The following is a 24,746-nucleotide window of genomic DNA, read 5'->3' on the forward strand; positions in this document are numbered from 1 at the left end:
CTGTCCTACAACATGGTCCCATGCTCAAAGGCTGGTGGCAGGCGGCTCGCTGGGTGCCGGGGGTGCCCCGGTGGCTGTCAGCCCCCTGCGGGGACTCATCCTTTCTCATCCTGAACCCAGGTAAACACTTCACATCCCAGCGCCTGAGACAGCACCTGGCATCCCAACGCATGTGTCTGTGCCCCCCGCGGCGCCAGTGTCAAAGGCTTTGCACTTTGCAGTGGGGAAGGACTAGTGCCAGGCTGGAGCCCTCCTCTGGGGATGTCCAGTTTTTGCAAAAAAAGCTTCCAGCATCACCCATCGCGGGGATCCCCGTTGGATGCTTGACCAACGAAGTGTATACCGTCCCAGCAGCCACCAAAACTGATGGAGCTTGTCCCTACCTCAGGGAACCGAGCCTCTGGAGCCCCTGCCCTGCAAAGCGGGGTGACTCTCCCCCCGCCACGGGGACTGCAGCCCCCCCCGAGTGCTGCATCCCCGCCAGGAGAGCAAAGTCCTCCTCTTCACGCTTGGTGGGGACCCCTGAACTCCATCTTCCCTTAGAGGCCCCCTAACCTGCAAGCGTTTCTCCTTACGAGCTCGTGTTTTCATTATGGCCAGGAAAGCTCATTTTCACGTTTTTCTCCGCCTTGCCTTTTACCCAAAGCGCTTTTCAGCCGGGGCAAGGCACTGCCGTCCTGCTGGCCCAGGCGTGCACAGGCAGCACTGAAGGCAGGGCTTCCAGTGCCCCAAGGCACAAGCTCCTGCCGCCTCTGCAGGCTCCCTTTTGGTGACGTTGGGTAAAATCTGTCACCCCTGGGCCAGCTGCTCGTGCCGCGTACGCTGGAGGTGGGGACCGTCCTGAAAGCGTGAGGCAGTGGCTGGGCTTTGCAGGACGTCTGGTGTAATGCAGAAGGCAATCTGCAGAAGGACTGTGAGGTTCTGAGCGGGAGGTCGGAGCAGAGTCCCCCGAGGCCCCGTCAGCCCCCAACACTGGCTGGGGTCTGTGGCATCCAGCCTGGTGACGGCTTCTCAGCTTACTTCTGTACTGGAAGTGCAAGATTTCTTCCCGCCATTAATCAAGGACAAAAAGCCAGGTCTCCCTTTTAGGTTGGTTGAAGCCCACTTGTTGCACACTTTGGATTTATGCCTTCTTAAAGAAGAGCTTAAGTTTTTCCATCAGGTTGTAGAAAGGTTTCTGAAGCGATCCGCTATTTTCAGCCATTGTAGGACCTTATTCTTCAGCGGATCCCGAATTTGGCATTATCAGACCCAATGGAGCGATCTCTGAGGCGCTGCCTTCCCCAGCGCTGCAGGAACCAGCCTTGGGTGGCAGCCCGCGCCGTGGGGAGAGCAGGAGGGTTCGGCCCCCACGGAGGAGCCGTGCAGGTGAAGTCGCTGTGTGAGCTCCCCCGAACGCGCGTTGGAGGCTCATTAGAGCTTCGCTCGAGGCAGTCACTTGGATAATCCCCACTGCAGTACCTGCAACTTGTTTCCTTAGGAACTCGGGACAGAAAGTGGTGCGTAATGAACGGAGCTAATAGGAAACAGAAATCATGGTGAATGAGGATTTTTGATGAGTGGAAAAAGGCAAGGGAAGTCAGAGGCATCAGGAAGAAATCAGGGTCAGGCCCTGCCAAGGACAGCGGGGAGAAGATGTAAGCATGCGCTGGGAACAGGACGGCTGTCAACAGCAGCGTGCCCGCCCGGCTCTGCGCTGATGCCGCCAACAGCGCTGTGAAACAGGAGAGTTTGATGTTCCTTCTCTGCGCTGGAAGGCAGCAGGGTGACGGACTCCTTTCCCACACCGCGATGACGCGCCCGCTGGCGCTGCAGCTCCTGGGGAGGAGCCGCACAGCAGCCACGGGGTAACCGTGCCGACCCTCGCCGTTTCTTCCCCCCCAGCCCAGGGCAGACCCCGGCCCACTCACAGGGCCGAAGATGACGACGAGGTGCCATGAACGGCTGAAGCTGTCGAGCGGTGGGGAAGAGGAGCAGCTGGATGAAGCACTGTAAACGCCCGGGCTGTTTTCTGCGTTGTTCATGATTTGCAGTTTCCAGGAAGCACTGGGGCCAGTTCAGGTGGCAGAGCTGTGCCATTGGCATCACCGCTGATTTACAAAATATTGCAGCAGGCTGGAAAACAGGGTGGCCAGCGGGGAAGTGGCCCAAGCCAGAGGGAGCGTGCGGGTGCAAGAGCCACCAGCAGCCTGTGTTGGGAGCAGTGCAGCTGGCAGGGACTGGGAAGGGCAAGGGGAAAGGACAAGGTCAGGGGAAGGGGAAGGGTCCTGCTCTCGCTTCCGCACTGAGCAACTGCATGAACTCAAGCACAAGGGCAGAGCCATGGGGACAGGTCCTGCTGCAGCGGGAGGAGGGTCCCGGTGAGTCCCGAGCAGCCCCGGCAGCGCGGGGTTGAGACCCTCAGCCAGGCGTTCCCTCGCACTTACCGCGGGGCACCCGGTGGCAGCCTTGGCTGTGGCCGGCTCACTTCCCATGGCACAACCATGCCCCGGTACTGAGTGCCGGGACAGGGGGAGGGCTTCAGTGCCCAGGACCCTTGGTGGCTGCGCTCGCTTTTCCTCTTTCGGTAATTCAATTTCCAATTTGTAATCAAGAATGCCCCATTTTGCTTTGCAGGAACAATTCTCTCTGCTTTCCTCTGAGAGCTCACCTGCTGGGATGAGTCCTCTCAGACAACCCCCGTCTTTGGTTTTTGAAGACTGTGCTGAAAAGGTAAGTGCAGATGTAACACGCTTTTCTTTGGTAAGAAAATTGGCTTAGAGCCATGGAGACATTTTGATTTAAAAGCTTAGCAGTGTACAATGCTAATAAAGAACTATTAAATGGCTCTAGAAGGCTAACGGATGATTTTAAAACGTGTTCATCATCAGGAATTTATTTTTTTGGCTGAGTGTGGTCCTAGAAAGGTCCCTAAAAGATGTCTGCTGGTGCTGGTGGCATTCAGCATCTTACTCAGTGGTCTCAAAGCAGCAAGAAAACATGTGTGTTGAAAATATGTGGATAACCTACAGTTAAAATGACAGACTGGGAATCACAGACGAGCAAGGAACCCGCCCGAGAGGCGTGTGCCAGGCAGTGGTGTGGGTGACCCCCTCCAGACATGTGTGCAAGGCGGAGGTGATGCAGGGACAGCACAGAAACTGCGTCGCGGCACTCGGCAGCGGTGAGACCAGCACTGCAAAATGGCATCCAGAGCTCTGCACTCTGAAAAGCTGTTAGGACATCGGAGGGGATTCAGAAAAGAAACATGAAAATTACCTGAGGTTCAGAGAAAATGCCTTACTTTGATCTTTCTGAGGCTGACAATCGCATCGGAGCAGAGGTGCAGTGGTGACTCGATTACAATGCCCAGACACCTTTCGAGGGAGGCTGCTTGGGTGTTGGCACTGGGAAGGAGGTGCAAAGCTGGTGGTAAACTGCTCTCAGAGATAATTTATCCATATCTCACCAGCAAAGGCCCCTCACGTGGCGACTCAGAAGAGCTGGGAAATTAGTTCTACCTCGTATTTTTTGTGGTGACAGGTGAAACATTCACAGGCCAGAAATTCCCAAGAGCAATAGAAGGAAGAGCAATGCGGGATTACGGACAGCATCACTACAGCGAAGGGTCCCATGGGCAGTAGCGGGGAACGGACACGTGTGCTGATGAAGTCACTTGCAAAAAGAACAAACCTCAATTTTGGGATATATTCGCAGGAGGTCAAAGAATTTTAAATCAGTTAAAAATGTTTATTAGAATTAGCTTGCATTCATTCCATCCCCAGAGCTGATGTGCCAAGGCCTGTGCCTAATACCAGCCCCGCGGTTCTGTGACATGAGCAGGGTATCAGCGCCGCGGGGGTTTGGGCAGAGCTCCAGGCAGGCAGGGTTCGGGGAGGGAGCCTCGCTTTTCCTGGGCCAGCTGGTGTGGCCGGGAGAAGGCTGACGAGACTTCAGCCCCCGCTCTCTCTCCCGTGCTTTACTAAGGACACGGCCGAGTGCATCGCACGAACGGGGCAGCACATTTCTGCGGCGGGTGCCATTCTGTTCTCTGCCTCCTGATGCCTGGCCTCGCCAGGCACCTCCAGGGAATTCCTGCTGTAGCCAAACGTTGTCTGCGCTTAGTCAAAAAAAGTTACTGGCCCCACCACAGAGGTCACTGGGTGAGATTTTATAGCTGGTGAAGCCCAGAACAGGACCCCGCGGTGCCTCTCCCCAGCCCCGGGGTCGGCGCATCCCGTGACCCCGTGGGGAAGGGGACGCTGGCACCGGGTACGGGCGGCTGCTGTGCAGGGAAAGCGGCACCTGACCCGTGCCATGCTCAGAGCCTGTGGATGTTATCGCTGACATTTAAATTTAATTGGGGAAATGATGGAGCAAAGCTGGAAGAAAATAAACTTGATGTGACACCATGTCTTGGGCAGGAGATGTTCTGCTGGCCTCAGCGATCTGGCTATCACAGACCACCCCCATCTCCACGGTGATGAGCAGGGGGAAACACTGGCTGGAACCAGCCCATTACACGAGGAGTCCCAAAATTAGACCTCTGATGCCAGTCCTTTCAAGATGGATTTTCAAATCTGTCCCTTTTTCTTGGTCATCCAAGAAATTCTGCTTGGGGTTTGCATTTAAATTCATATTTTTTAGTCTAATCTTTCCTTTTCAGTGACTTTACCTGACTTTCCTCTGCTCGAGGAGATTAAGCCTTTTGAAGCATTACATAAACACATTATTGGCTGGGATTATCGCCTATTTGTCCGGATCGATTGCAATCCCATTACAATCACTAATTGTAGGACGACTGCTCACGGACTATACCAGCACCCATCCATTTCAGAGCATCAAATCACAGGGTTCGCTCAGGATCCCGGCCTCAAAAGCCAAATGCGAACCGAGGGGCAGCGTGAGATCTACAGCGCGATACAGGATACCCAAAGGCAGCAGCTCCAGGCTGAGCAGCTCCCCATAGGCTAGAGGAGACGCCTGCTTCTTAACTCGACCCCGTGGTGTCTGTGGGGTGCGGGATGAATGTGGCTGCCTGGGTTCATTGTTTCAGGTTTCATTTTTCATCCAGCTTTGGATAACGTTCACTTTCAGTGCTCTGCTGGTGCACAAAGATAAGGGGAAAAGCAGAAAGCAATGGTCTTTCTTTCTTTCTCTTGTTCCTTCTCCAAGAAAAAAAGGGAAAATATTGAAATATATACGTGTGTGTATGTGTATGTATGTACGTATGTATGTATATTTATTTAAAAAAAGACTCATCCTGCTGCCTGGGCTCTACAGACCTTACAGAAATACAGGAATCTCCCTGTGAACCTCTGGAAATTCCCCAGGCTGCAGTAGCTCGTGCTTTCCGGGTGTTAATGGACACGTAGCTGTTTGCGCGGGAGCCTTCATGGGGTGGTGATGTGGGACCACACGCACGTTTCAGAAGCATCCAGGACCTGCAGCCTCCTTCTGGCCCTCCCCTCTCAGGTGACAGGAGACCAAGAGAAAGGCCCCAAGACAGTTGTTTTGAACAGACACATTATCGAGATGGTTTTCTCATTCGGAGGTAATGAAATAAATGTTCTTAACAGCTGAGGAACTGGGAGATATGCACAAGGCAACCTTGCCAGATCGCTCTTTCTTTTCATACGTAGGTAGACTGGAAAACCCTCGGCACTGATACCAAAGGAGCTTTCTGAAGGAATGAAGCGAATGGCTTCAGTGGCACTGGGCGTGAAGCTGTTTTATATGGCCAATACACCCCAGGAAACATCTCAGACTGAAGTGTCAGCGGGAGAGGACACAGAAAACAGACTCATTGCCCTGGGACAGGCTCGCGGGGGCAGGGGCACCCATCCAGCACCTCCGGAGGGATGTGGGATTTGGACAGGGGACCCTTGGGCTGCTCGGTGTTGTCTGCAGCCGGACAGTTCAGTTAGCTGCTGGGAAAAGGAAAAGAAAGACACAAATAAGAAAACAGTCTTCAAAGAAGCCTCCAAGCACGGGCGGGCACTGCAGACCAGGGCGTGCAGCTCCTGTGCTCGCCACATCAGCACGAAGTGGAGTACAGAACAGACGCAGACACGGTCGCATCTGACATATTAGGGAAGTGCCAGCCTGGCTTTTGTAAAGTGAACTTGTGATTCACAAATCCATTAAGAGGTCTTGGAAAGCGCCAACAAGGGTACAAGTGAGGTTGATCCAGGCGCTATAATAGATGTGAATTTTCTAAAAGCTTTCAACAAAAGCCTCCTAAAAGGTTTTTTTTCTAGTAACACCCTTCTCGTGGTGTAGGCTGCAGGGACCGCGCTCTCGAGGAATCCTGGAAGGCCAAAAGAGGGAGACAAAGAGGGCAGGGATGTGCTTTTCCCACCCACACTCCCCCAGCACCCGGCTCCTGAGCCCAGGGAGGCGTTTCTCGTTAGAAACCCTCCAGAGATCTCTCCTCCTCCTCTTCCTCCTCTTCCTCCTCCTCCAACCCTTCCCACCATCACCCCTGAGAAGGGCAGTGGGTGGGAGCCAGCCCCCAGCTGCCCACAGCATGGCCCAGGGCATCAGGGCATTGGGGCATGGCTGCCCCATGGGGCTTTGGTCCCAGTAGGACCGAGGGAGAAATTTGTTGGGGGCCTTGATTCCCTCAGCTGGCCATTTTTCGGTTCTTTCTTCATCTCCCTGATTATACTTTCTCATTTAATCTGCCAGGGCTTATGATCCCGTTGTCCTCATTTGTCAGCCTTTTGGAAGACGCTCTCTCGTTTCCATCGATGTCCCTGGCCTGGCTGGGCAGCGAGACCGAGATGCACATGCCCGTGGTGCTGCCCTGCCGGCGCCTTTCCATTCTGGTGGCCACCCCTCACAGGCTGTTTTCAGGGTGGGCACGGCCAGGGTGGGCTTTATCAGCCCTGCCCAGCAGGAGCGACAAGGCCGGCAGCGTGACGGTCGTGGCTGCGCAGAGCCCAGTGCAAGCCACCGCCTGTGGCTTCGTTAGCTGGACCCGCCAACCGCTCCCGCATCCTGCCCCCAGCAGCCCCGCGGATCCGAGCATCCCCCGCAACAGTCCCCCTGCTGTGCCATCCCCACGCCGGCTTCGCCGAAGTGGCCTGCGCCAGGCGTGCGAGTGAGGCGACCGCGGGGCCCTGTGGGCAGGGGGTGACCGGTGGGGTACCCCACCGCCGGGGGGCGGTGGCTGGTGATCATCCAGTGACCTCTTGGGACCAACCATGCCTCACAGCTTCATTAAGGACTGCGAAATGCTAAGTGTAACGATGAGATTACCTCCCGACAGTGGGGAGGCAGGGCTGGCCGCAGGGAGGGTCCCGAGGCCAGGCTGGGGGCATCAGCCGGTGTCCCTCCGGGGTGCCGAGGGGTCTGGGGGGCCGCGGGGAGGGGGGCGGCACGACTGCCCTGGGCCACGCGTGGTGCGGGGGTCACCCCTGCCGGGGGGGCGGGGCCCAGCGGGATGGCGGGGGGCGGCGGGCCGTGACCCCCCCCGCCGCCGGACCCGACCCGTCCCCGAGGCGGGTGCCGGGCAGGGCCGCCGCCGCCGCCCGCGGCGTGGGAGGGGGCAGCGGGGGCGCGGGGCCGGGGAGCGAGCTGGGTCCGAGCCCCGCTGCCTGCCGGGCAGAGCCGGGGGCGGGGGCCGCGGGCAGGGCTCACGCGTGGGCCCGGGCCCGGCTCGGACCCCCGACCCCGGTGCGGGCCACCCCCCCCCCCCCCGGCGGCGCAGCCCCCCCGCCCCGGGGCCGGTCCCGCTCCCGCTCCCTGCCGGCGTGACGCGGGCGCGGGCGGGGCGGGGGCGGCGCGTGACGCGGGGCGCGCTGCCGGCGGCGCGGGGCGGGCGGGGGGCGGCGCGGCGGGGCGGGGGCGGCAGAGTCCGCAGAGCGGCGGAGCCCGCAGAGCGCGGCCATGCAGCGGCTGCCGGCGGCCCCGCGCCGCTGACCGCGGGCCCCGCCGCCGCCGCCGCCGCCATGAACTTCCAGGGCGGGCCCGGGCAGAGCCCGCAGCAGCAGAGCCTGGCGGCGCCGGGCGGGCCGGTGCCGGTGCCGGTGCCCGGCCCCTCGGGCCCGCAGCCCGGCGGGCCGCCGCCGCCCCAGTTCGGGCTCTCCAACTCGGCGGCGATCCGGGCCGAGATCGGGCGCTTCGAGTCGGTGCACCCCAACATCTACGCCATCTACGACCTCATCGAGCGCGTGGAGGACCTGGCGCTGCAGAGCCAGATCCGCGAGCACGTCATCTCTATCGAGGGTAAGGCGGGCGGGCCGGACCGGGCCGAACCGAACCGAACCGAACCGGGCCGGGCGCAGCTGAGCCGAGCCGCGCCGGGCTGGGCCGGACCGCGCCATGCGGGGCCGCGCCGGTCCCGACCGCGCCGCACCGAACCGAACCGGGCCGGGCCGGGCCATCACCGCTGCCCTTTGTCCGCGCCGGCCCCTGCACCTGCTCCCGGTGCCCGCCGGGGGCGGCGGTCCCGCCCGCTGCCTGCCCGCGGGGCCCGGCTGCAGCCCCGCCGCTCCGCGCCGCCCGCCCGCCGCGCCGGGACCGGTCGCGCTGCCCGCCGGGCCCCGCAGCTGCGGTGGGGAGCGACCGGCCCGCGGGGGCGGCCGGAGGCGCGGCGGGGCCGGGCCGCGGCCTGCGCCCGGGCGGGCCGGGGCCTGCGGGGAGCGGCGCCCCCCCGCTGCCGGGAGCCGGGCGGGGCGGGGGGCCGCGGCCCGGCCGGGCTCCGTCCCGGGGGCTGCAGGCGGCGGCGGCGGCGGGGGGGGTGGGGGGGAGCGGGACTCGCCGCAGCCGCCCCGTGTCCCGGGGTCCCGGCCGGGCGCCGCGGCCTGCGGCGCTGGGGGTCGCGGCCCGGCCGCCTGTGCGGGGCTGGAGGGCGCCCGCCGTCGTCCGTCCACCGGGGAGGCGCAGCGCGGGGCGCCCGGCCCTGGGGAGGGGGCTCCGGCCGCATGGCTGGCGGGCAGCGGCACCCAGCGCGCGGCGAGATGCGCTCTTGGAATTAAAAATGCAGAAAACTGCGGTCCCGGCCCCAGGAGCTCGCGGCGCAGCGGCTGAGATGGAGCCGAGCGGATGGGTGGTCGAGGGGAAGGGAAGGGAAGGGTTCCCAGCCCTGGGCCGGGGCCGGCGGGAGGCTGGGAGGCGGCTCGCAGCAGCCCAACCGAAAGGTCCCTCTGGCTGGGCTTGGTGATCCTAAACCTGCAGGTTTTTGCAGCGAGGCTTTGCCCTTTAGCCAAGAAGGCCTCGGGCCCCTGGGTGCCGTTTGGTCCGCGTAAGGAACCCTAATTGGGTTTGGTGGCTTGTCGCGCGTTGCAGTTTCCCTGCCGTGGGTTTTGTTGTCTCCTCTCGATTTTGGCAGCGTGCTCAGGTCTGCGGCCACTAACTCGCGCCAGAAACGTTGCCGCTGGTGGCACGCGGGACCGGTTTTGGGGAGTGGCGGCCCTGCTGCAGCGGGCGCAGGCAGGGAGCAGCACGGTACCGGTCTCCCTCCGTGGTGGGTGACGCTGTGCGGGGGTGGCCGTCTGGGCCAGACTGCTTCCCTCAAGCTCTTCTCGAGATGCCTGCATCCCACTTCAGTCCTTGGGATGGTTTCTTTGGAAAGAAGGAAAGGAAGAGGGACTGTTGCGAGAGTCTGAAAGGTTGCATGGTTGAGGGAACGTAAATTCGAGAATTTGTTTTATCCGTCTCGCGGTGCAAGGACAAAGGATGCTCACTGGGATCAGAACGGGGTAAATGTAAAACCAATAAAACGAGGGGACTTTTTTCCACTTCTCTGACTGCTCTGTGAGGTCTCCTGCCACAGGAAGCTGTCAAATGAATGGAATTTAATGAGGTGAAGCGGGAAGGGATTTGTACTGGAGGTCAACGGGAGCACGCAGGGCTGGCACGGCGCTGGCAGTGCCCTTGCCCTGTGCGTTGGGGCTCCAGCCGCTCTCCAGCTGGGGAGGCCACGATGGTCCTGGCAGGGAAGGCCGTCTCATGTCTGTTCCCATGGGGTTCCCGCAGCTCTTCCTGGTTTGTGCCTCTGATGCCGGCCGGCTGCAGCGAAGGACCCGAGGGACCAGATGACGTGGTCTGATCCTGCTTGCGATTCCCATGTTGTGGGACAGAGAAGCTACCAGCTGAAATACCGCTGTGTGAAACCAGCGACCCCCCCTGAGGTGCTCACGGGGCCGTCCCCGCAGGCAGAGCAAGGGGGGCCAACCCTCGCGGGCTCCCTGCACCTCCTCTCCTTCCCTGTGGGGATGTAGAGCTGCTCCTCTGGGTGTTGGGGGTGTGTGTCCCTCCCCGGCGCTGTCTGTCCTCGCCTGCCGCTGCCCGCCCGCGCCCCGTCCTGCGCCATGTGAGCATGTGTAAGCTGATGGCGAGCACGTTGGCGTTTAGGTGCGTCTCTTAGCAACTTCACTCGTGGTGCGTGTTTTCTCCTGCTGCTCAAAGGAAAGTGTGAAAACAAAATTCTTTCATGTGCAGCTGCAAACGGTGAGGGCTTCCCAAAGCCAGGCGGTAGCTGTCTCGTTTAACCTGAAGATGAGGCGTGAAGAGTGACCAGCAAGCTAACAGGCAGCCATGGCATGGCTTGCTTGGAGCCACGCAGGGCTGTGTGATGGGGCTGAAAGCCCCGGGGGGCTTTGCCTGCTCCAACCACAGACCTGTCCTGTCTCTTCTGGTCCTTCCCCGCCTCCCCCCTCCTTTTTCTTCCAGCTGTGGATTTGGCAGAGCAGGAATTCCACAGATGTCCTTATCTTGGCTGCATTCCCTGGTTACCTGCTATGCACTGGGTTAAATCGTGGTCCTGGTGAAAAGTGTGCTGCGATTGTGCAGTTACATGCAGTACATTACCAAGTATGTGTGAGAGGCTGAATTAACGGTGGGGGTAATTAACCGCTGGAAGAGTTTTGCTGGAGATGTTATCATTTCTAGAGTCTGGAAGGGAATATCCTTCTGAACTGTGTGTTTTTGGGCTTGGTACAGAAATTGCTGGAAGAGGGCTTTTGTTTGTCGGTTTGTTTATGTTCTTGATCTGAAGATCAGATTCTGTGACCGTAACGATTGCTTCTGGTCCTGAAATCTGTTAGGGAAGCTGCCAGTGAAATCCCAAATTCAACTTCCTAACGCTGAGTGCTGGATATGGCAAGACTTGCTCGCATCATCTTACCAGTTTCTTTTTCTGCAGGCAATCCCTTCATTTTTAAATGGGGAAAAAGGCAGGGGCCAGTTCCTTTCCGCAGCGGTAGCGGTGTGCCCGAGCTGTCCACCCTGCGGCTGGCGCTGGGGTTGCCATTGCTTCAGCGCAGGCTTTCACCTTCAGAGCAGCGTTGGCAGGTAGGAGCAGGAGGCGTTAGTGGGAGGTGTGTTGTACAGAAACCTTGTGGTTTTGTGGCTCGTGCTGCAGCCAGCGTTGCCAAGGCCAGAGGTAGAGCGGGCGTTGGGTAGGCTGCTGCAGCCGGGACCTTTGGTAGCCCTGCCAGGCTGGGGGGAAGGAACCTCTTCCCGAGGAGGAACGAGACGAATTTGGAGCCAACAGTGGGGCGAAACGGCACGCGATGGAACCTGCGGCTGCTCACCGGTCAGCCTCTTCTGGGCCCAAACGGAGGTGTTTTCAGAGCATCGCTGCGGGAGGAAAGGGAAGCCTGCTTTATTTTGGTCTCCTCCTTCTAGCTGGAGCTTCATTTAGAGGCTGTGGCAGGAGAGGAGGCTGTCGGGCACCCAGGCCTGGGGAAGGCGGTGGGTTTGGCTGGTCGCCAGCATCAGCTGAATCACAAGCAAGACCCGGTGGTTTTCAGTAGTTTCTAACCGCCAAATTTGGACAGATTTTCAGGGGGCTAGCAGAAAGCGTTTCCCTCATCCCAGGCTTGCTTCTTTGCCAAATTTCAGAGACTGCTGCAAGCTGCTGAGCTCTATAAAAGACGTTATACGTGCATAAAGCAAAATGATATGCAACTTTAGTTCTGAGTTTGGTACAACACTTGCTTATAATAAATGTGACCTCTAACTATGTTACTCTGGAACAGACTATAGACAGAATTATATTAATAGAACTTGTAATTAGAACAGTAATTACACAGCACTTAATTCCTTTCATAGAAGTGAATTTTCAGAAGTGACCAAACGCAGGTTCTAGGCAGGGAGAGCGACGCCAACAGCGCAAAGAATTACCTGAGGGACGTGCAGGATGGGGACTGCGAGTTGCACGGGGCAGCAGGAGCCAGCGCACTGACGCGCAGCGGGGAGCGAGCCAGGAAGATGGAGATAGGGAAGGAGGAACACAGGGAGGGGCTGCAAAGATGGGCACACAGAAGTCTTCTGCGTGCATGAAGTAACAAAGGGAGGAGGTGGAAGGTAGATGAGAAGTAGGTGAGATCCCTCAGCAGAGCTTTTATCAAACAATAGGAATTTTTTCCTGACATTAGCTGTCGTGCACGCGTCTTGCAGCCCACCTAAAGGCTCGGCAATCAGGAGAAGCTTGGAGAAAGTTGTCAGCCACGGTGAGAGGATGTGGTAGCCGGGTAGCAGGAGTAAGTGTCTGTTCGAATGAGGGTAGTCAGAGTGTTACCCAGAGTCTGTGTTTTTCCCTTTGTTGCCCTTTCACACCCCTCCAACACGCTTCTAAACTCGTTTTGGTTCCTTTCTGCATTTTAAGAAGTGGGATTAGTTTGGAAAAGCTTTCCTGTACATTTTTCAGCTGTTGCTTCTCTGGCAGAGGCACAGGATGGAAAAAGGCCTGGAGAATGATCTGCCAATAGCAGGCTGGTGTTTAACTGTGGCTCTGCACCTGCCTTTTGCTGGGCAGGAATTACCTTTGAATATTGGCTTTGCATTGCTCCAAGTCCCAGCTGCCTTGATGGGTTAAAGGCCAGAACGGGCCGTTGGGCCACTTGGTATGAACACATTCATCCCAGGATTTTTGCCTTTTCCCAATCAGCTAAATATAAGGCGTCTGGTTAAGGCATATCTTTGAGATACAGTTAGAGTCTAGGGCCTTGCTGCCTTAGGAGTTTTTCTCCATTATTAACAGCAAGATGGTTAAGTATTAGCATAATTTTTCCAATAGGCACCTCCAACATCCTGGATTTTTTTTTTTCTTTTCAATTTCTCTCCTGGAGTAAGTAATCCTTTGATACTGGGTATTTCTGTGTTAAAGCTGCGGGTACCAATTAATGAGGTCACTTTTCTGTTTCTCTTTCCGATGAGTTAAACTGGCTGAACCTTGTCATTTTTTTTCAGTTCCAGCATAAGTTTTACAGCTCTATTCTGCATCCTTTTCCAATGTCTTTTGAAACTGGTTCCTGATGCTCTGATGCACAAAGCAGAATCTGAGGCAGGAGTTGCCATTGATGCAGTATCTTCTGGAGGAAGGCAAGAACGAGGCTCACTGGAGTCCTCTCAGCATCCTGCCTCGCTTCTGGGGAGCCCCATGCTGCCAGGCCGTGCTCAGGGTTCGCTGGCATGTCCTTGCTCAGCTGAATCAGCCTCAAGTAAATTACACCCTTTGGGAAGAAGTGTGTTCTGCTTAGCTGGCTTTTTCCTGCTAATTCCATGACCTCTGCAGAATTGCCCTGTTTATGTGTGCTTGTAAGTTCCTGAAGGCTTGGAAACCACAGGGAGCGGTGGCGGGGTGCGGTGGGAGGAACTGTGCTCCGTCCCAAGAGCAGCAAACTTCAGAGCCATCAGCGCATCTCGGCTCCCGGGGCTGGAGCCGGGCACCCCAGGCAGCTGCATGTCTTCTGCCGTGCTGCCCCTTCTGCGTGCCGCGTGGGGGCAAGATGCCTCTGTCACTGTAGTCTCCAGCTTTGCTGGAAATCGGGTGCAAAGGTCATTAAACGAACATAAAAATGAGGGATCGGCCAAATGCTCTGATCACATGCTCTGTTTCCTTTGGATGGGGGGTGCTGGGGTCTCAGGGGAGACTCCTGAGGGCACTTGGAACTGCTTCTTGAGCTGCCTTACATGCTAGCAAGGAAAAGCCCTGGGTCCTCTAACAGGTCACATGTCCTTGCCTGGCAGAGGGGTTGGCGGGGCTGACACTGCTTAGCGTCTCCCAGAGCTCATGCCTGGCGTGAGCGGCGCAAGCAGAAGGATCTGCGTGGGGAGAGTCCTGGTGTGAGGGGAGACCTTGTCCCCATGGGAGTGATGGGGAGAGCAGAAACATGGCTGGAGGAGGCCTGGAGCATGCTTGGACAAATAGATCCACTGTTTTTATTAAGTTCTATGTAGTGGCCCCAGTCATCTGGAGCCACCTTTGCCAGATGCAGCTCTTACCTTGTAGAGCTTAAAACTTGAGCAAGGTCTTGTGGAAGAGTCAGAAAAAGAAACTGCTTGAGGCTGTGATTGACAGGATTTGGGAGAGGTGATGAAGCCGGAGCAGGAAGACTGGAGGATGATCTCGGTAGCTGAAGACTGAGTAGGATGAAGTTGCAGGTGCCGTGGTGAGGGAGGAGGTTTCTGGCGCTGCGGGGGCAAGAGTACTGACGTTGTGGCTAAAGAGGAAAAGATGGGGACGTGGAGGTACGCCACAGGGAAAGATTGGGATTTGGATGCGGCCTCAGCGAGAGCATCGGAGATTTCTGTGGCTGCGGTTTCACAATTACCTCAGTCCAACACAAGTGTGGTTGCTGCTAGAAGGGGCAATGCAGCTCTTCCCACCTGGCAGCTCCCTGCCTGCCCTCCCTTTTGCCAGCGCTGGTTGCTGCGTGGCGAGCTGTGTCGGGGAACTGCTCTATTAGAGTCTGAGCTTTGCACTGGGGTTTGGCTGGATCAGTTTTCGTTGCTCACCGGGCTCACGGTGCGAGTGTGGGCACAGGAGAGGAGGTGGTAATGCATGGTCGGGGCTGGGGTGGAAGGCGAAATGGACCTGTATTGTGCTGATTCTGAGCTTGCATGAGACAACTTAGTAAATATCCTGACCACGATGGCAGCACAAGTCGGATGCCTGGGGAGGAGTGTAGGAGCCAGCGCCTGTTTAGGGATGCTTCCTCTGAGTGTTTTGCCAGACGTCGGCAGGTCTTCCGGAGCTCGGCGTGGTTTCTGTGTGTTGTTTAGTCCTTGGTGGCTCTCTTCCCTTGGCTTGTTCAGTTCTCCTTGACCCAATGTAAGCTTGTAGCTCTCGGGATTTCTCCCAGCAGGGAGTTCCACAGTTTGGTTGCACTTTAGCTTGTTTAGGGACAGTTCTGCACCTGACCGGTGCTCCAAGGGGCAACGTCCCCCTGACCGGCAGCCGCTGGGCTGCGGTCAGAGCGGGGCTGGCCGCGGCGACCCTGTCCCTGGGAGCTGCCTCTGCGTTTAGGGCGAGGCCCCGCTTTGCGGCCAGGACTGTTGCTTGCGCTTCCCTTCCGCGCTTGGGCTGGAGCGGCCGGGGCTTTGCCTGGTGAGGACCCAGGAGGGGAAACTTGAGCGTGGTTTGTTTTTGGCAGTTGGTCTGTGAATAGTTGATCTTTCCATCTGGTTTCAGGAGGTTTCCTAGAGTTCCTGACAGAGCGTGTCCGCTTTCTGTGCAGAGACCTTCGAGTCTCTGGGCTCTCGCCTCCTGGAGTTTCACCAAAATGAGGATTAAAGGCGCTTGTGCATCCAGGCTGGCTGTTCAGAGCTGGCGGTAGGACTTCTGGTTAATCTGGGTGGCCAAACTAGTTTAAATTATGTCAGATCTGGACCTTAAACTGTGTTTGCAGATGGGCTGGCTGATGTGAAATGGGTCCTAACTTCTCACCAGAAGTAGTCGCTGGGGAAGACTGGGTGTTCCTGGTGCCCTGGGCAATGGGGTGGCAGCCATTGAGCTAAAATCCTGGTCACACTCTTAGCTGGTGGTGAATGAGAGGGGTGTGGGCAATGGCCACAAGTTCCAAAGAAGCAGCGATGGGCTGATAGGAAAGGTGAACTATTAGAAACTGAGGGGTACAAGAGCTACCCTGGGAACATGCCTCTAATCAGAGCTTTTAACCTTGGCGAGCACCTCAGCAATACCATCATGCTTCTGTTGCATCCCTCGCTGGGCTGGAGGAGTTCTTTTCTCTTTGTGATCCCACCTTCCTACTTTGGTGTCTGGTGTTTTTTTTGGTTTTTTTTTTTTTTTTTTTGTTTGTTTTTTTTTTTAAATCCTCCTCCAGGACTTTCTGCGAGTCAGAGCCTCCTGTAGAGCAGCTGCACAGAGTGAACAAACCATGACCGTTTTATTTCTGCCTGCATGAAAAACGCAACTGTGGTCTTATTTCCTTCTGCCGCCTCCTGCGATGCTCTGGGCATCACTAGCAGCACTGAAGCTGGGGTATGCCTATTCAGGTGGATTTTGTGAAGTGTTGTAGAGAAAGCAAGGAGTCTTCTGAGGTAGGAAGGCTAAAATTCAAGATAATTTTAGCCTGCTTCCCTATTGAAAGGGAATGGATTGTACGATTAAGATTAGTTCTTCTATGTCTGCTAGCCTGCCCTGCCACAGGAACTTTCAGACCTGCTGTCCAGTTTCAGCCAAACCTGGCAAACCCTTGCTGTCTCTGAATTCCTACAAATCCAAGAAAATAGATGCCTGGACAGAGCAGAGCGACCCAGCTTGTGCCATGCAGCAGGAAAGGGCCGTTTGCATCTGTCCTCAGTGGCTCGCTGCCGTGGGGCCGCATCTCAGCCCTGGAAGCTCTGGTTTGCGTGAGTCACTCTGGAAGCTCTTGCCCGGGGTTATGTGTGAGATCTTGTTCTTTCCATGTGATCTGCGAGGTGATGAAACCCACTCAGTCATTGAGAGCACTGCGCCTCAGTTACAGCAAGCTGGTTGCTGCCTGCTGCATCCGAAATCCTGGTCTTGTGCCGATGCTCTAGTCCTGGAGGGCTGGGAGCCGCTGGCTTCAGGTTTGTTGTCTCATGTCTCAACTTGCTGCAGTGGACACTCGCTCCCTGTAGCGTGCTTGTTGCTCACTTGCCTCCTGCTGTTGTTTTTTGGACAGCTTTTGATATTTAGCTGAGCAGTGACTCCTGTGCTTAATGAAAAGGGTTTTGACCTTCAGATCAGCCTCTATCGAGCGCACGTCCCTTGCACACTCCCCAGAGGAATGAATGGGGGTGAGTGGAGCACAAATCCATGCATGGCACGGCGCTGCTGGCCGGCGGGCGAGGCTGGTGCTGTCCCTGGCGGTGATGGGCTGAAAGCACCGTGGCACTTCTGTTTGGGAACGGTTCGGTGTGAGTCTGCTTCTGTTACTGTTTTTTTCATTGAGTCACACCTTGGAGCCTTACCGGTCAGGTTCTTCCTGCAGAATATGCTACGAAAACGCAGGGCAAAGACAGCCCTGCTGCAGAGGTCTTGTAGTTTCTTTAAAAATGAGCGGCGGATGCCGATGAGCAAGTGGGGAGCACACAGAGACAGTGGGGCGGCATGGGCTGCATTGTGGACGTGGGCTTAACATGGCAGTCGTCTAACCCGTGTTGTGTTTAATGTTTCTGGTGAGAATGAGGTACAGGAGAGCTTTATGGAGCAATTTGAAAGATGATAATACAGCAGATTTCAGTTTGTTTACAGAGAGCTCTTTTCAAACATGAAGTACAAATGGGAGAAAATAGAGAGGTGTTTGCTTGAAATTTAGCAGCTGGGAAGTGGAGATTGCTGTCGTAGTTTGGGAGGGAGAAGAGTCAGCTCTTTACCAGCAAAGGAAGGATAGTTGTTAATGTATGAGTAGTTTGGGAGGGTGAAGACAAGCAGCTTGCAGTTGACGTGACAGAAGAGGAGGACCCGGAGGGGGGATTCGAAGGGAGGGTTGGCCTGCTTAAGAAAGAGAGGTTAGGAAAATAATTTTAGCAGCAGCAGCAGCGTTCTGACTGAATATGGATGAGGCATGATTTTATGTGTTATAGACAATTTCTGGGGGAAGGGTGCAATAGTGATTGATACAGAATGGAAGCCTGGGCTCTTTGACAGTGTGGCCAGGTGATAAAGGCTGTGTTTCAGGGACTGTAACTTGTGTAGCTCTGTAGGGGTTTTGGGACAACCAGCATTTGGAGAGGAGAGTTAAGTCCATTAACTCTGTGTCCTTAACTCACACATAGGGTCTAAGTAACATCCCGGGGCATCGAATGGCAAAGGCTTGGTGGAAGAGGGGACAAAGCTGGGATTAGTAACAGCTCTCTTTAATCATGTTGAGCTTGGGCTTGTGGGTACACACTTGAAATGCTGGAGGAGAAAATAAGCTGAGACTTCATTTCGGACAGGAGACAGTCCAGGAATAGAAAGGCAGAACTATGAATCATCAACATGGAGCTGAGAGATGGTATTAAATTAAAGCATAAGACTAGCTAGAAGAAGCGTGAAGGGAGAAAAGAAGGTGCTATGGACAGAGCCATGTGAGACACCTGTAAAACATAGCAAAACTGAACGTGGGGGGTGAGGATGATCTTTGTCAGGCTGGTGAAAGAAGCAGTAGAGAACTAGCAGGAGAACCAAGAGAATAAAAGAATTGCTGGGGCCGATGAGGACAAAGTGTTGTGGCCAGTTCGGTTCCTGAAGGAGTAGCTGGCAGGGTCCAGAAGAGCCCAGAGTGTGCACATGAGGCAAGAACAACCTTGTGCGATCCCCTGGCGAGACGGGAAAGGGCAATGGGAGATCATTTACCCATCTCCCTGTCTAGGGTCAAGATGTCTGTTCTTCCTGAGAAATGTTTGTCTAACCGCCTTTTAACAGACTGTCAGTGACAGTACATCTGAAGCCTTCCCAGGGGACTGTAGAAAGCTTGGAGAGAGATAGATTTGATGGATGGATTTTAGGTGGGTAAGGAATTGGCTGGATGGCTGCATCCAAAGAGCTGCAGTCAACAGCAGATGTCCAAGTGGAAACCAGTAATGAGTGGTGTCTCTCCAATGTCCATACTGGGATCAATGCTATTTAATATCTTTATTAATGACATAGGTAGTGGGACTGAGTGCTCCCTCAGCATGTTTGCAGGTGACATCAAGCTGAGTGGTGCAGTTGATAGGCTAGAGGGAAGGGATGCTATCCAGAGGGACCCTGACAGGCTGGAGGAGTGGGCCCATGTGAACCTCATGAAGCTCAACAAGGCCAAGTGCAAGGTCCTGCACCTGGGCTGGGGCAGTCACCAGTACAGGCTGGGGGATGGATGGATGGATGGAGAGCAGCTCTGCAGAGAAGGACTTGGGGATATCGGTAGGCGAAAAGCTGGACATGAGCCAGCAATGTGTGCTTGCAGCCCAGAAAGCCAGCTGTATCTTGGGCTGCACCAAAAGAAGCATGGCCAGCAGGGCAAGGGAGGGGATTCTTCCTCTCTAGTCCGCTCTTGTCAGACCCCACCTGGAGCGCTGTGTCCAGCTGCGATGCCCACAGTGCAAGACAAATGTGGACTGTTGGAGCGGGGCCAGAGGAGGCAGTGAAATTCATCCGAGGGCTGGAGCCCCTCTGCTGTGAGGCCGGGCTGGGAGAGCTGGGGTTGTGCAGCCTGGAGAAGAGAAGGCTCCAAGGAGACCTTATTGCAGCCTTCCAGTGCTTAAAGGGGACTATAAGAAAGATGGGGACAGGCTTTTTACCAGGGCCTGTAGCAACAGGACAAGGGGCAACAGTTTTACACGGAAAGATGGTAGGTTTAGATTGGACATAAGTAAGAAATGCACTATGAGGGTGGTCAGACACCGGCACAGGTTGCCCAGAGAAGCTGTGGATGCTCCCTCCCTGGGAGTGTTCATGGCCAGGTTGGACGGGGCTCTGAGCAACTTGATCTAGTGAAAGATGTCCCTGCCCGTGGCGGGGGGTGGGTGGGTGTTGGACTGGATGATCTTTGAAGATCCCTTGCAGCAACACAAACCATTCTACAATTCTGTGAAATCTCTTCCAGTGTTTAACTGTCCTTTTCCTTAGAAAGTTCCACCTGGATCTTTTTTGCTCCCAATTTCAGCCACTTAGCGAGGACCAAGGGAACAGATCATTCCCTTCCTTTTTGCAGCAGCCTCTTTCCATACTTGAAAACTGTAGCAGAATCCTCTTCTTTAGGCTTAATAAGTTCAGGTCTTTGTCCATGACATTTCCTGGTCCTCTGTTCATCTTCATGCTCTCTGGACTCGCTCCCCTTGATCACGTCCCCCTTGAAAAGTGGTACCCAGGTTGCAGCGCATCCGCCAAGTGGGTGCAGCGCTCGGCCAGTGCTGGACTTCTTCTGCAGCCTCGTCTCTGTTCATGTGATTCAACAGGGCGGTTGCCTTTTCTCAGGAACACAGTATTGCTGACTCCTGTTGGTTTGTGATCTGCTTTGACCCCCAGATCCTTTTCTGAAGAGCTGCTAACTATTCCACAGCTTTGTCCTGTTCTTGGGCAAATGATTGATGCTGTGTAAGTGTAGACCTTCACAACTGCCCCTTTGGAATTTAATCCTTCTTAGACAATTTCTCCAATTCGACAAAGCTATTTGGGATTCTAATACTTGCAGTCACTCTTAGTTTCATGCCACCTGCAATTTTAGTAAGCATACTTTCTTCCATCTTCTGGTTGGTTGATAAGAATATTGGACATACCTGAACCTAGGAGAAACCTTGCCCAATCCAAGCTGATTGCCCAATTAACTACTTGCCCAGTATTCTCAGAATAGTTACCAAATCAGTATTGTTCTGAGCCTATAGTAGTTTTAGCCTTCCTTAAATTAATTTTGAAAATACCATGTGAAACAGAGTCAGAAACGTTATTTAATGCGTGATGCTTAACGTCTGCTTCTGCGCTGTGCTGAAGGTCTGTTGCCCTGTGGCAGAAGGAACTGATGTTGGTTAGACACCATCTGTTCCTAATAAATCCAGAGGTACTATTGCTTGCCTTGTCTCCAGGGACTTACAGGTGGGGTTTTTTTTTATGTTTTGAATCAGAGTGAGTTCTCAGCTTCTCTCGTTTTGAAGGTGGGCACTACTGTTGCCTTTTTCAGTGCCATTGCCTTCCATCAGCCGAGGGCTCTCAGGGCTTGAGCTCTTCCGAGGTTGCTGCAGACAGTTAAGCATTCCAGGGTCAATTTAATAAAAATCTGATATTGCTTTTTTTTTTTACTGAAAGCTTAGGTATGTTCTTTGGCCACTGCTTTTTGTGCTAGACACCTCTTTGCTGTTCGTAGCGAAGATCTGCAAAAGTCGTAAAACGCTTTGTCCTCCGTGTCATTTCTCAGTTGCTTTTTCTGTCCACTAACAGACCAATATTTTTCACATTGTTACTTTGATTACTGACATACATGAGAATTGCTTCTTGTCTTTGCTGTTTCTTGCTAGTCGCCTCTTTGTAGCTGTTTTGAGTTCAGTCAGTGGTGCTGATACTACTCTTTTGTATTTATCCTTATTAATCTGACCTAATTTCCACTTTCCACATGCGTGCCTTCCTGTGCCTGAGACCAATAAGGAGCTCGTGAGTTAGCCAAGTTGGTCTCCTACCACGCTTGTTATTCCTTTGCACAGGGATAATTCCTGTTTGTGCCATTAGCACCCTTGCTTTGAGGACCTGCCAGCTTCTGTAACCTTTCTTTTTTTTCCTTTTCCTTTTTTTCCCCACTGTGGATTTGCCTCCAGTAAGATCTTGCCTGTGGAGTTCAGTAACGTCTGTCTGCCTTGGTGGAGTCTCTTGTTTATAGTTTGCTGTCCTTGCTCCGATACATCATAAGAACTTGTGGACAGTCGCTTCTGCTCTGCCGCCTCCTGACAGCTTTCTTCAGAGGATTTGGGGAAGGATGCCTTGGTAGACTGTGAGATGTGGAAGTTAAGTTGGAGAGAGTCTAAGATAAAATTGGAGGACAAACTGGTGTGTGGCCTGGTGCAAATAAAATATGGGTGTGGGAGAATCTGCCCACCCCTTCTGCCCGGGAGCCCAGGCGTGAAAGCGGGTTGTTGGAGAGAGGGTTGCGTGATGTGGCTGTGATGAGGCGTTCAGTGAGCTTGTGGTGGAAGGGCACAAGGAAAGGGTGATGGTGAGAGGCGAGGGCTGAGAGGGTGAGACTAAAGTACACTCCTCTTGCGAGGAGAAAATGCCTAAAAGTATGTTGAGCCCAGTCTGCTGGGTTTTGTGTGTTTTGTTTGTTAAAGACAGAATTTGATATTGGAGTGTCCGTTCCATTATTTTGCCGTGTATTGTGAACTAATAAAACTCGCGTTATTTATTAGATTAATAAATTGTTTGGCTGAAGCATTTCCCTGACAAATGTGTAGGTTGGACTGAAAAACATCAAGAGGTGGAGAACGGCAGGACTGTCCCTGTTGGAAGGGACCCTGGGAGGTGTCCAGTGCAACGTCACAGCTCCGTGCGAGGTCAGCGTTACCGTCCGAGCAGGTTGCAAAGGGCTTTGTCCAGCTGAAAGGGTCTTGAAAACCTCCGGGGTGGGGGTCCTGCACCCTCCCTGGGCAACACGTTGCAATGGTGCCCAATCCACTGTTTCCTTTGGGCAGTTGTTCCAGTTGTTGATTCCTCCAGCTACTAATAGTTAGCATTTAATTTTTAATTTGCATTCATCTGGTTTAAAGAGCCTTTCTCTTAAACTTCTTTCTTTAGATTGGGCTAAATAAAACTTTACCTGAACATTATTCCCTGAAAAGTTTGCTTTTACTTTATAATCAATTATCTCTTGATGTTCTTTTTGCAAGTTAATCACATAATGCTCGTTAAACGTCTCTTTGAGTTAATTTATTCTGGCCTTCAAAGAATTTTTATGGCTCTTCATTACCCAGTGTTCTTAAAATAATAATAAAAAAAAATCAGACTACACCATGCTGTTATTTGGCTCAACCAGAGTTACATTTACTGTAAATCCATCTCCTTTCTCTCTAGACTGTTCTTTTTAAGTATCTATCTGAGGATCTTTTAGCTCTCTTGCTTCAGCATTGCATTGTGGACTAATGATGAACTGCTCATCTGCATGGACCTTTGAACCTTTCCCAGGGTTTGGGCCCCCATCCTATGGGGATGACTGGTAACCCTTGGTCAAAACACCTTGCCCTGGGCAGTACAAAATGATGCTTTACTGAGTGGGCTCAGCTTGCAAAGCGATTCGGATCACTCAGTCACGCCCTGGTCCTGGATCCTCCAAATTACAGCATCAGTCAGATGTTTTTCAACTGTAATCTTTCTTTTTCTCTATGCAAGTCAATAGTGCAAGTAAGGGTTGAATAGCCCCAGCTCTGGTACTGATTTGTTCATACCGTCAAAGAAGTGCTGTGTCTCTGGGAATCTCCAGTCCAGCCTACTCAAAGTCAGATTCTCACCAACGTTACTTTAGTTTGGCTGTGGCTTTCTCTGGCTGAGTCTAGAAAACTCTTCAGAATGGAAATGATACTGCGTCTCTGCAGGTGCTACTCCCTTAGCGGAGAAGTGTTTTCTAATACTCAAGCCTGTGGTCCAAAGCCGTGACGTGTGGCTTTTGTCCCTTGTTGCATTGTCTGCTGTTGCTGAGAGGGGTTCAACTGCATCTTGCACGTAGCTGAAGGATGCTATTAGAGTGCCTCTTTGGCGAGCTGAGGAAGCCCACCTCCTCAGTGTCACCGTGTAGATCAAGCCCCTCACTGCTTGGTAGCCATCTGTTGGCCCCTCGTCAGTTTTTCAACAGTCGTCTTGAACTGGGGAGACCCAAACTGGTGTAGCCTCACCAGTGCTGAGTAGAGAGACACGATAGACTCCCTCAGTCTGCTGACCATGCTTCTCCTGACATGACCTGGGATGCAGTCTGCCCTCCTTGCCGTAAGCACGTGCTGTTGGCTCGTACTCAGCCTGGCGTGTGCTTTGACCCCAGGCTCTTCTCCAGCAGGGTGCTGCCCCATGGGGGTCCTTCTGCCCCTAACAGACATCTGCATGTCTCCATACTGAGTTTCATGAGGTTTCCCATCCCCCAGTCCAAGTTTATTGTGGCACTTGTGCATTAGAGCTCTGTCCAGCATATCCACCTGCCCCTCCCCGGGTTCGCGTTATCTGCTGATTGCTGGGGGTGCACTCTGTGCTTACATGGGTGGTCGATGAAGGCATGGCAGGGTATTGGCCCAGTATTGACCCACGGGCTACTCCACTCGTTGCTGGCTGGCAGCTGGTTATCGAGCGTTGACTGCTGCTTCCGCCCGTCCTTACCCTGGTCGTCCGTGGCATTCCCTCAGCCCAGCTGTTCCCTGGGGCAGGGAGGTTCCGTGCGGGTGATCTGCCGTGGTGAGTCCCTGCTGACGGCTCCTGGCTACCCGCTCGTTCCTCGCGTGTTTGGAGGTGGCCTCCGAAAGGGTGTGCTCCGCGGTCCTTGCGGGGGCTGGCGGGGGGCTGGCTGTCCTGGCGTCTCCAGCATTTGCTACCTTGCATGTCTCGGAGGCGGCGCGGCAAGGGCGTTCTCCCAGTTGTCTGGAGCTTCCCCTCACCACTAGGACAGCTCCGAAGTGTCACTAGACAGCTGCTCACCCGTTAGCATGAACTCTCTCTGGCTGTTCCCAGAGACTAGTCGTTTAGGCAGTTCTTACTGCATTTATCAGGAATGGCTTCGCAAAGTTTTAATTTATAATAGGAGTGTTGTATGGTAATAATTCACATCTTTATGAAAATATATACAGAATTGTCTTTATCAGCGATGCTTCAAACACCTGGAAGAATGAAATCAGATCTATAACTGCAATTTTTTTTTTTTTTAAAATCAGTTCCACTTAATCCTTCCCCTTACTTTGTAGGGGACTGATGTCAAGCCAGATAGCTGATGGGTACTGCGGGAGTCTGTGGGTTCTTTTCTGGATACTGGGGTAACTTCACTCTCTTTCAGTCATTCCTGAATATCTGTTATTCCAACATTTAATAAAAAGTATCATAAGCAGGAAAGTGGTCCTATCTGTGG

At 54.3% G+C, this 24,746-nt stretch overlaps 2 protein-coding genes across 3 annotated transcripts in view; one reads left to right on the forward strand and one right to left on the reverse strand.

Moving 5' to 3' along the window:
• ATG9B (autophagy related 9B) overlaps positions 1-24,746 on the reverse strand; it is a 116,727-nt gene that overhangs the window by 81,578 nt on the left and 10,403 nt on the right. The gene's annotated exons all lie outside the window — the stretch shown is intronic.
• The window catches only part of AGAP3 (ArfGAP with GTPase domain, ankyrin repeat and PH domain 3), a 153,564-nt gene continuing 136,639 nt past the window's right edge, over positions 7,822-24,746 (forward strand). The window contains exon 1 of one of the 2 annotated variants that reach the window (XM_075082101.1): positions 7,822-8,211. In XM_075082101.1, coding sequence (XP_074938202.1) covers positions 7,935-8,211 — 277 coding nt within the window. In that variant the 5' untranslated portion in view covers positions 7,822-7,934. The remainder of the gene's footprint in view (positions 8,212-24,746) is intronic. The other variant, XM_075082100.1, reaches the window with a different exon arrangement.

This window comes from Phalacrocorax aristotelis, chromosome 2, assembly GCF_949628215.1.
Source record: "Phalacrocorax aristotelis chromosome 2, bGulAri2.1, whole genome shotgun sequence".
Taxonomy (NCBI): domain Eukaryota; kingdom Metazoa; phylum Chordata; class Aves; order Suliformes; family Phalacrocoracidae; genus Phalacrocorax; species Phalacrocorax aristotelis.